At 37.8% G+C, this 12,046-nt stretch overlaps 1 protein-coding gene across 1 annotated transcript; it reads right to left on the minus strand.

Moving 5' to 3' along the window:
- Positions 1–1,183: 1,183 nt before the first annotated feature.
- LOC113177574 (olfactory receptor 4F3/4F16/4F29-like) lies at positions 1,184–2,125 on the minus strand. Its single transcript, XM_026382122.2, has one exon. It carries the CDS (start codon positions 2,120–2,122, stop codon positions 1,184–1,186), a length of 939 nt encoding a protein of 312 aa, XP_026237907.2. The 5' UTR covers positions 2,123–2,125.
- Between the last annotated feature and the right edge of the window lie 9,921 nt (positions 2,126–12,046).

The following is a 12,046-nucleotide window of genomic DNA, read 5'->3' on the forward strand; positions in this document are numbered from 1 at the left end:
ACTAAACCATATCCCTAGCCTTTTTTAGATACTTTATTTAGAGTCAGAGTCTCATTAAATTGCTTAGGGACTCACTATGTTGCCAAGGATAATGACTTTGAAATCATGGTCCTCCTGGCTCAGCCTCCCAAGCTGCTGAGATTACAGGTCTGCACCATCGTGCCTAGCAGACTTTAGGATATTTTTTTAACTATTCTCTATGAAATAAAAGTCACTTTGGTTAAAGTCATAATTAAAAGGGGTAACTGAGACGAGAAGAAATAGTGGAGAACATACAAATGGCTATGAAGGGTAAAAGAATATGGCTCTGTTGTTCAACCGGAAAAAAAGTTAGATTCTAAAATAAAATTACTGGGTTTTTTTTTCCAAATACAGGCCTCAAACTTGGCCCACTTCACTGATGGATATGCATAGCCCAGTTTTAATGAAACACAAAACCTAATGGATATAGACAGTAGAAAGTAAATTCTATTATCCTTTGTTGTATAGGTATAATTTCAAATAATGAAACTAAAGAGAGGCAGTGATAAATGTTAACAGGGTGTGACTTTGTGAATTTACTAAAATAAAAAACAAAAAACCACTTAGAAATGCTGAATTACCAACGGCTATATCAAAGCAAGACTAGAGTTCAGTTTTCTCTAAGTTACTTCTACTGTGTTAATTAAATACATTTTCACTCTGTAATTATACTACAACCATTTTAGTTCCCTGATAGCTTCACTACTTATACTACTACTTTGGGTTGACTGTGTCCACTAAATAGATACTTCACAGTTTTGTTAAAGTGAGATTTTTTGTGAAAAGTGAGATTATTTGCAAATGGGATCTTTGCAAATGTAATCAACTTAAGATGAGGCCTTATTGGATTATAAAGGAATAAGAAGAAATTTCTCCCTCTTCTGAAGGCCTTGAAGCAGAGTGGTCTGTTATAATAATTGTTTAATATGATATCATCCCTTTGGAATTGAAATTCAAAATCATTATAATCTTTGGTTTCTAAATACTTTAATTCCTCCTCTTCTTTCAGAAGTGAATGACCCTCCTTCTTTAGTGAAAGAAAAAATGGACCTAATACAATATGAATTATCAAATCATGGTAGGACAAAGAGAAGCGTTCATCTGAGTTTCACCATCACAGTGAACTTCAATAGTCTATGAGCACTTTTACACCACTAATCACTTAAGAAATCTTCCTGTAACTCACTAGCTGTCTACATACTTTCCTCATTGCCACCTTCATTTCTTGATTCCTTAGTGTGTAGATGACAGGATTCAGAAAAGGTGTGACAAGTGCATCAAATATAGCCAGGAACTTATCCAGGTGTGTGGAGGAAGATGGCTGAGCATAGATTAATATTAAAGGACCAAAGAACAAGACTACCACAGTGATGTGAGCTGACAGTGTGGACAGAGCCTTGGAGGAACCAGCAGAAGAGTGTTTCTGAACAGTGAGAATGATGACAATATAGGAAATGATCAGTATGAAGAAGGAGCCCACAGAGAAGAAACCACTGTTGGCTGTGACCATGAGTTCCAGTCTGTAGGTGTCTGTGCAGGCAAGTCTGATGAACCGAGGAAGGTCACAGTAAAAGCTGTTCAACATGTTAGGGCCACAGAAGGGCAACTTTACTACAAAAGCCAATTGAACCACTGAATGAATAAGGCCAACCACCCAGGCAGCCACTAAAAAGAAGATGCACATCCGTGGGCTCATGATGGTCAAGTAGTGCAGAGGCTTACATATGGCCACATATCTGTCAAAGGCCATGGCTATAAGGAGCACCAACTCTACACCACCAATGAGATGGATGAAGAAGATCTGGGTGATGCAGCCTCTAAAGGAGATGACTTTGTGCTTCCTAAAAAGGTCATAAATCATTTTGGGGGAAATGACAGAAGACAGACCTAGGTCAATGAAGGACAGGTTAGCCAACAGAAAGTACATGGGAGAGTGTAAATGTGGCTCAGAAGCCACTGTGAACACAATGAGGGAGTTTCCCATCATGCTTGCTGTAAAAAGCATGGAAGAGAACACAAAGAGGAGTAATTGGATACCCCAGGAGTTGGTGAGTCCCAGGAATACAAACTCCAACACCACTGAGTGATTTGCTCCATCCATTGGCTTTGTTGGAAATGCTACCTGAAGCAGGATAGTATGAGAAAATGTAAACTATGTTAGTTATATTAATAGTATAGAAGGAGATAAGTTAAATTTATGAAAGTTTACTTACACGTTAGCATTCAAACTGACTTCACATTCAAATTTGGTCACTGTTATGTGGATCTCCTCTCTACCACTTACGTTCTGTCTGTATGTAAATATAACTCTCTGCTTCCTCCCATCTAGATGATGTAATAGTCCTCATGAGATACAAGATGATCAACATAAATAACAGAACTCAAAACAAAACCCTTCTGATTTGGGTTCAAAGCTAATATGAGAAGCTCCAGTCACATGAAACTAGTTGATCCATTTCCAAGCCAATAAAACTTCACTTAGGAAACATATTTTTTATTTCCTCCTTCCCACTCCTTACCTATGGGAGTTTTACCTATGTTAATCTTCAATGTTAATTTAAGTTTACCCCATCTGTGGTATAGTTTACTCTCCCTCATATTATAGTGAATGGGTTACAAATCTACCTGAAGGCAGGCATTATGACTTATTCATATTTGGACTCTCCAAAGCAATTAAAAAGTGGTCCAATGAAATGTACAGATCTATGAACTATTGCCATTTTGCACCATGTTAGGTACAAAAATTGAGAATATGTGTATACACCTTTCTAGAAACTAGCATTATAGTAATATCCTGTTTCTGATTTTGTGTTCCCAAAAGAATCCATTCATGAAGGACTAGAATTAAAAGTGAAAAACAACTGGCCCCTCAATATAGGTAATTTGATAAATGCTGCATGAGAGTACTTAATTCATATTCTGAAGACTTTTAAGCTATGAAAAATCACCATAATGTAATAGAAAACATTCCTGCAAACTTCTATGTAATGATTTATCACATTATCTTGGAAATTATTTAATTTCATTTAGAGAAGCAGCATAACAAAAGAATATGGGTTTTAGATACACAAAACCAAGATTTGCTCCATCATTTCATCCACTGACATGTTGATCTTGGGCAAGTTACATAAATTCTTTGAACTTAAGCTTATTTGTGAAACTGTAATTGTAATTAGAATATCTTAATCATATGACTATAGTACACATTTAGTAAATATTTATTTCTCTTTATTTTACTTGTCCAAAACAAGCATGTAGTTTAAGAGAAAATGAATGAATATGAAAATAATATGCTGTTGGATAGCAGAAAACATCAAAATTCCATATCATAAAAGATATTTCAAAAAAGAACTGTGGTCATATAAAATTCACCTTGTTTTGTTGAAAAATTATTGTATAAATTAAACTGATTTGCTTTCAAAATGCACTGTAATTCTTAGTAATGCATTGCACAAATGTAATTTATTATATGTATAATTCCTCATCCCCAACTAGATTACAGACATGACATTAGAGATCACATCTATATTATTCAATCCAATGTATCAAAAATTTAGAATCACTCCAAATACATAATAGGGATGAATGAATGAATATATGCTGAATAAAATCCACTTGTTTGGAGTTATAGATGGATCAGATGAGGAAAGGTGGAATTAAAAATTTCAAAACTGTCTTATCAAAAGACAGACTAGAACTAAAAGGAAATCTTCAACCTAGACTTGAGGAGACTTGAATAATAAGGTCAGCATTAGGACCTACTGATAAACTGAAGATAAATAATTTAGGAAATTTTCTAATCATCACAGATCAGGAAATTCATTCCCAAATGTGTTAAATAACTTTACCAAAATCAGAACTTTACTTAGTGACAGAGCTTAGACCACAACCAAAGTCTATTGAAGTCAAGACCAGTGCTCTCTCTAATTCCCTGCCCTCTTATTTATCTGTGACTTCATGTAGAGACAACCTGAACAAAAGCATGTGGCAAGGTGATGACAGAAACTGTTGGTGAAAGCTTTTTTAAAAAAATAAGTCAACAAGTAGCTCTAAAATAAGCTCCTCACTGCTACTTATTGACTTATGAGTACTCCCTTAGCCACCACAATCGACCATCCCACCCAACTATCAGCTTTTTAATGTACCACAGTGTCTTAAGAAAATTGACAGTTCACCAAAGCAATTATTATTATTCTAATAATTAACAATTATTATTATTCTAATTATTCAAGCAAATACTCTTATTTGAAATAGATAGGTTTCTGGATGGACTCATAACAAAAAAAAATTGTGGTTTAATACTCAACTTTCTACTGATTCCGTGAAAAGGTTTCAGCATGCTGTAGAAGCCTCCATAATGTTGACTGTGTTCAAATTTGTCCTTCTTCCCTTCCATTATCTCCAACCATTGCTCTCCTCTATCTGGGAGAAAAAAAATACTATCCATACTGGAACAGCTAAACAAATGCTTTAGTAGACTCCCATTCCAAATAAAATCAATATCTCTCTTTCTCTCTCTCTCTCTCTCTCTCTCTCTCTCTCTCTCTCTCTCTCTCTCTCTCTCTCTCTCCAAGAGGGTTTAAACCCAGGGGTGCTTAACCACCACTGAACCAGCTCCACAGTCCTTTTGATTATGCTCTAAAACCACTTTTTAGAGACTGATTGTTCTCAAGAAAGGTATTGAGGAGTTTTTCTTGAATGCATTATTTATGCTTTTTTAGCTAATTATAGATACATGTAATAAGGTCTAGTACTTTTATCATTTTTATTGTGATTAATCCAAATACTTGATCTACATAGAATTAACCAATTCTCCAGAGTTCCCAAGTATTTCCCCCTGTATAGATAGAGGACTTAGTGGTAACTAGGGTGTCAAATAAAAGAATTATCTATTCAATGAGACAGACTTACAAACAGCTCCTAACTTTGGAAATCTAAACCATTGTTCATTGATCCCAGTGACCAGGAAGGCTGAGGCAGGAGGATTACAAGTTTGAGGCCAGTCTCCGCAATTTATCAAGACCCAAACCAAATTAGTGAAAACTTGACTCAAAACAAATAAAAAAGGGGGGCTGGGAATGTAGCTCAGTGGGAAAGTACCCTCTGAGTTCAATCCTCAATGTGTACACACACACACACACACACACACACACACACACAAAGAAAAAAGTCAAATTGTCACAAACTCCTTCTTTGTACCCATGTAAACATCTGCCTTCCCTAATTTAAGACTATTTCTGCTTTTATGTTTTATAACTATGTGCAATATAAATATTTTTCAGTGTTTCTTTCATGCACACAGTTTTTTTATGCGCATAGACTCCACAAAATCAACCTCTTGCATTCTGGTTCCAAGACTCCAAAACTCAATTTCTTTTATATTTCATCAAGATATATTTCTAACCCACATCTCCTTTCTACTGCCCCTCCATCCCAGAACTTGTCAACATTCTCCAAAGTTGTCTTCTTTAAATATACAAGTCCTTCATTTTACTTACCTTTTAGAAACAAAATTAATACAAAACACTGAGAGGCATAAGCACATAAGAGAACAGAAAAACTAATTCAATCTCCTATACTTCTTGTTTTGTACTATTTTAAATTATCTACATCTTATTTTAAAACAGAATTTATACTGCAAGCAGCATATTCACCTTTAGATCTTTTGCAGGCTCTTCTGTTCTTCGGATATTTCTTCCATCCTGAAAACTTAACAAGTTCCTAAAAAGTTTACTTCTTTCACAGAAGGAAATCAGTTTATATCCCATCTCTTTTTTAATTATTAGTTGACAACTACAAATTTTATATACATATAATGTACAAAACAATGTTTTGACCCATATAAATACTATGGAATACCTAACTCGAAATATTTAAAATATGCATATGTTATAACTGTTGAAGAACATGAAACATCTACTCTCATAGCAATTTTCATTTTGTATTGTTTTGTTTGTTACTGGGGACTGAACCCAGGGATGTTACACAAGCAATGACAACACTCTTTTTTACTTCTATTATGATCCAGGAACTTGCTAAGTTGGCCAGACTGGCCTTGAATGAGTGATCCTCCTACCTCAGCCTCTAGGGTTGATAGGATTGCAGGCATGCACCATAGTGCCCAGCTCTCATGACAGTTTTCCAACATACAACATATCATCGTTAACTACAGTCATCCTGATGTACAACACATCTCTTAAACTTATTTCTTTGGTCTGATTTTATATTATTTGACCAATATCTCACCACCCCTTCAACTTCCAGAACCACCATTTTATTTTCTGTGTCTGTCAGTTCAACTTTTTTATATTCCACATGCAAGTTACATGACTCACATCTCATCTATAAAGCCACAATAAAGACAAAGTTATACCAACCCTTGTTCTTAGTTTCATAAGCCACAAATTTTTCTCACCTGCTCATAAAATCATAAAGGATAAGTACTTTTAATATAGTTATCACTGGAAACAATGATTAACAGCAAGATGAATCCAAAGCATCATAAAAATTCTTGAGTTTTTAACATTGTTTATATTACCCAAACACATTATAATACTGAACTTAGGTGTAAGTTCGGCTCAGCTAATCATTTCTATTTTCACAATTATTTCATTTTTTCATAATAATTCTCCAGTAGTTCAATATGTCATGGGAGACACGATCTCCTCTGCTTTAAGATGACAGTTGTGCACTGCAGGAGATGATACATGGCTATAGGACTTCCAGTAACAAAAAAAAAAAAAGCTAAGCTGTACTCCCTATTATTAAATTGATTTTCAATCTTCCAGTTAACCTACAGAAATAAATATTCACGAGTGTCTTCCTGTTATCTGAGATTATCCTGTGTTCTCTAACACTAAGAGCTGTAACATTCTGCCATAGGTAGAAATGAAGGTCCAGGACAGTGGCTAAGTGATACTACATAGACATGAGTTTAGAACATCCTCATGAGTCAAAGGACTTTGTCCCCAGAGACCTATTTGGTTCCACCAGAAAAAAACAAAGGTCCTAACAACTCATAATGAGACACTAGAGAAGAGGAAATGAGAGTAGAATATTGCCTTCTAAATATATCTGTATTATTTTGTTGAATATTTTACAAATATAGATAATGGCTTATTAGAAGTAATTCCTAAAATAGTTATTGAAAACAAAGTTCAGACTCAATAAAACTCAACCACACACTATTGAGTAGAACAGTGGAGAGCAATCAGCATGGATACTAGGTTGCTATGCATATAAATATTTACTCCTCTGAGTCAGGCACTGTGGTACATGTCTACAATTCCAGCTACTTACAATCCCAGTTACTCGGGAAGCTAAGGAAAGAGAATCACTAGGCTAGTTTGGGCAACTTAACAAGACTCTGACTCAAATTAGATATTAAAAAAATATTCAAACACTGGGGTGTGGCTCAGTGATAGAGCTTTTCTGTAGCATGAATGAAGCCCTGGGCTCAATCCCCAGAACTGCTAAATAATAAATAAATAGATAGATATTTACTTTTACAGACAAATAGTTTAAGACAAATAGTTATAGACAAATAGAGATTTTAAATTTTTCCATAAATAATTCAGGAAAGTAGGATTATTAGAGGAGCAAACAACGATTTTGACTTTCAATTTTGTACACTCATGTCAGTCAGGATCCCACCAAGACAAGAGATGGCACAAATTAAATAACTTGAGAGAGCTTAATAAAGAGAATATCCACAAAGCTGTGAACAGTGTAAGGAAAAATAAGGGTCCTAGACTAAAGACAGCAGGGGAAGCATTACCTCTCCTGTGCCTAAAGGGACAAAGGCAAAGAATAGTTGTAAAAATCTAGAAATAAAGCATTTGTGGTTGGAGAGGGCCATTGGAGAGTAACACAGCCAGCCCACTGTGTCTCTGAAGAGAAAAAATGAATAAAATGATCTGATCTAGGATCTCAAATCTCATCTGTTGGCCAAATCCAACAGACAATACAGGACAATGCAATCTGTTTATGAAGCCCAGTGAGGTCAGATTCCCATGACACATAACACAGAAGGATTGAGGAACAAGGGAGGCTATCTGTAATATTTGTACCCTTTCTTCTTCTATGAAGGAAACAAACAGGAAGGAAAAAGAGGAAAGTAAGCAGCATAAAGAATTATTAGCTGGATGTGGTAGAACATAATCCTATTAACTCAGGAGAATGAGGCAGGAAGATCAAAGTTCAAGATCAGCCTGGGCAATTTAATATGACCCTGTCTCAAAATAAAATTTTAAAAAGGGCTAAGGGTATATCTCAGTGGTAGAGCACTCCTTGTTAAGCCCCAGTACCACAAAAAAAAGAATTATTATTTATTAGTTATTGTATCATTGCAAAGTGATCAAATTCCAAAAAGTAGACCACCATAAGTATATTTCTTATGAATTACCTAGAAGAAAAATATAATTAAAATTACACATAACTGTCATAATCCCCATTTTGTGTATCTGCTTATAAGGCCTATTTTGACAAGAGACTTTCTCAATTCATTTTGTCTTCTATTAGTCTTTATATCTTCTTCAATTCTGAAGGATAACCTTGCTGGGTATAATAATCTTGGTTGATAGTTACTTTCACTCAGAACTTGAAATACCTCATGCCATGCCCTACTGGCCAATAGTTTCTACTGACAAATCTCTCAGTCAGATGGAATTGCCCTTAAATGTGACTTGACACTTTTTTTCTTTCACATTTAAAACTCTTTCTTTTTACTATACCTTTAAAGGTTTCATTACAATATTTTATGGTGAGGATCTTTTCTGGTCATGTCTATTTAGAGTTCTGTAAATGTCCTGTATCTGGATGTCCATATCTTTCCCAAAATTAGGGAAGTTTTCTACAAGTATTTCATTGAATGGGTTTTCTATGCCTTTAACCATTATTTCTTCTCCTTTGAATATAATGATGAGCACTGGATCTCTTAATGGTGTCTCAAAGATCATGAATGCTCTCTTCATTCTTTCTTAATTTTTCTTCATTTCTGTCTGAATCTTACAATTCAAGGGACCTGTCTTCAAGCTCTGACCAATATTGTCATATTCTTTCCTCCACCCAATCTAGTCTGTTGTTGAGGCCTACAGTTGAATTTTTATCTGATATTGAGCTCCTTGTTTCTAATATCTCTTATTTGTTCTTTTTCACAATCTCTATCTCTTTGCTGAATTGTTCATTCATATCTAGCATTTTCTTCCTAATTGCATTTAACTGTTTATAATTTCTTAGATCTCAAATGAGCTTTTTTAAAAAATAATATTTTGAATTTGTTATCTGGCACTTCACCTACTTCAGTATCTTTGGAATCTGTTACTAGAGAGTTATGATCTCTAGGACATGCCACGTTACCTTGTTTTTTCTTATGTTTTAATTTGCACATCTACTAGACATCTCTACCACGTTTATGGGATAGTCTTCATACACAGCTTTCTCCTGAGAATGTGTCCTGGAGTGTCAGTTTTGCCGCAGTCTGGCTGGGCACAAATAACCGAGTCGCCACAAAGCCTTCTAGATTCAAACAGCAACTCTTTATTCCCCAACTCTCACCGGCACTGCACACACCACACGGGAACAACTCCCTCCACCAGGCTTGGTCCAATCTCTCCAAAACCCCACGAGAACTTTGGGAACTCCAAAATAGCGGGTGCCCGAGGCCGCAAGAGCTGCCCTATTGCCTGACAGTAAAGGTCAAATATACAATTCAATCAATCCAGCATCACAGCAATTATATATAGCTTAATTCAAATCATCATCTCAATGGTTCGCTGGCATCACCTTTCAACCACTCCCTCTGGCAAATGCCAGGCATCATTCTGACTGGGCCTTGGCTCTCAACACAGTTTGTCATGCCTTGTTGAGTTTATTGCCAGTTGAGCACCACAAGGTACATTCCCTGTAGCTTCCTTGGTGATCATTAGTTATTTGGAACACAATGTGTATCACATTGGAGTTGGAGAGGCCCACTGTCTTTGTGGATTGCACAAGAGTGGGGACTCTAGCACTTTAGGTAGGTATGGTATAGGCAGAGAGTGTGCGGGGTTACTCCTACAATGGAAATGGTGGCCTCTATTCAGTGATGGAGAATTTCCTCAAGCATTGTTGGTATTGTCTCTGTAACATGAAAGTTCTCTAGTATTGGTGGCTCGAGAAGAAATGGGGATCTTGAGGCATTTGTCCTTTGATTAGACACTTTGTGGGTCCAGATGTTTCTTGTAGAAAGGCAGGGGCAAGAATTACAATACCCAATTGTGGGCACTCAAACCCAATCCTGTCAGCAGTTCTTGTTCACAGAAGGTATGGGGCACAGGATGCAGGAGGAACTGCACAGGTGTGATGGCAGAAAAAGTTGCATTTTCCTCTCTGCTACTGTGGTTGTGCCTACCCAGTACACTGACCTCAGACTCTTCCCCAGCTTTGCAAGCCTGGGGATGGGGCCATGACCAGGGACTTTTATTACCCCAATTTTCTCAGCTATAGTACCCACCAGAGATCTAGCAACAGTGGGTCCTTGTTAGAACCAGGCAAAATTCCTCTCCACTGAGGTATTCACAGGTGCAACTGAGAGAGGAATGTAGCTGTTTCTCTGGACCTTCTTAGGCTGTTCACCCTGGGAGCAAGATGAGAGCTAGAGCCATGGCTAGGGACTGTCCCAGTATGCCTCTATGGGCAGACAACAGTGGAACCATAGAGTTCTTTCTCTGCCTTGTTTCTCTGCATGACAGACCATGCGTGGTGCTGGAAGACTAGTGAAGGGGACAACATGGACAACTTTCTTCAGGCCTGACACCTGTGAAAAACTACATGCTGTTGACCAAGCTCCCAAAACCTGGAGAAGAGGTCCCTGGTCCCTTGGTTCTTAAGTGCCGCAGTCTGGCTGGGCACAATTCAGGAGCCACTTGTCAAAAGAAACTGAAAGGTTAATAAAAAAGGTACTTGTCACTCTGTTTCTCTATATGCTTAACAAAACACTGTTGAAGTTTTAAGAACTGTTTGCTAATCTTGTTCTCAGAATGTGCTGTCCCTAACTGTGGACTGTCTGCTAATCTTGTTCCCAGAATGAGCTGTCCCCAACTGCCAAACTACAAAATGTAACTTCTCTCGCTGCCCTCTCCAAGGAAAGTATATAAGCTCTGCTCAAACTGTTCTCAGGGCTCTATCTCTCTTTGCTATAGAGAGAGCCCTAGCATGCTGGTCTCCAAATAAACCCACCCTTTTGCTTTTGCATAAGACAGTCTCTTGCGGTCTCTTACTCCGACGTTTCACCGGACCCTTACATTTGGTGCATTGGCCGGGAAGTGCGCATCGCCGGACAGGGAGACCTCAACAAGACTCCTTTAGGGGGTTAAGTAAGGTGCCTTATTTTCTTCTTCTTCTCCTCCTCCTCCTTCTTCTCCTTCTTGTTTTTCCTTTGCAATCGCTCAGAGTCTGGTTTTGGGCTGGAAAGCGTGAGCTCTCAGGGCCTTCTGGTTTTGAGCTGGAGAACGTGAGCTCTCAGGCCTTCTGGTTTTGGGCTGGAGAGCGTGAGCTCTCAGGGCCTTCTGGTTTTAGGCTGGAGAGCATGAGCTCTCAGGGCCTTCTGGTTTTGGGCTGGAGAGCATGAGCTCTCAGGGCCTTCTGGTTTTGGGCTGGAGAGCGTGAGCTCTCAGGGCCTTCTGGTTTTTCTGGTTTTCTGTTTTGGGGTTGGCAGAGTGTGGTTGTCAGCGGAGAACATGAGCTCCCCCTGGCGGTGATGGATAGACGTGTCCCTGAAGCCACAGACCATGTCTCCTCAAGGGACACTTTGGGAGACTCTGGGGGGGGACGGAGGTGCCCCCATCTGGGAGGGACAAAGTGTCCTCATCTGTATTCTGCTGCCAACCCGTCTGGTCTTGCCGGCATCTATTCTTTCTCTCAGGTTGAATTCACTGTCTGTTTTAATCTTTGCCTCTAAACTTGTGTTACACATTTATTGTTTACTGTGTGTCTGTGTTAGTGTCACGTTTGTATTGTCCCTGTCCTTGTTCAAGTAACTTTCATT

Source organism: Urocitellus parryii, chromosome 6, assembly GCF_045843805.1.
Source record: "Urocitellus parryii isolate mUroPar1 chromosome 6, mUroPar1.hap1, whole genome shotgun sequence".
In the NCBI taxonomy this organism is placed as follows: domain Eukaryota; kingdom Metazoa; phylum Chordata; class Mammalia; order Rodentia; family Sciuridae; genus Urocitellus; species Urocitellus parryii.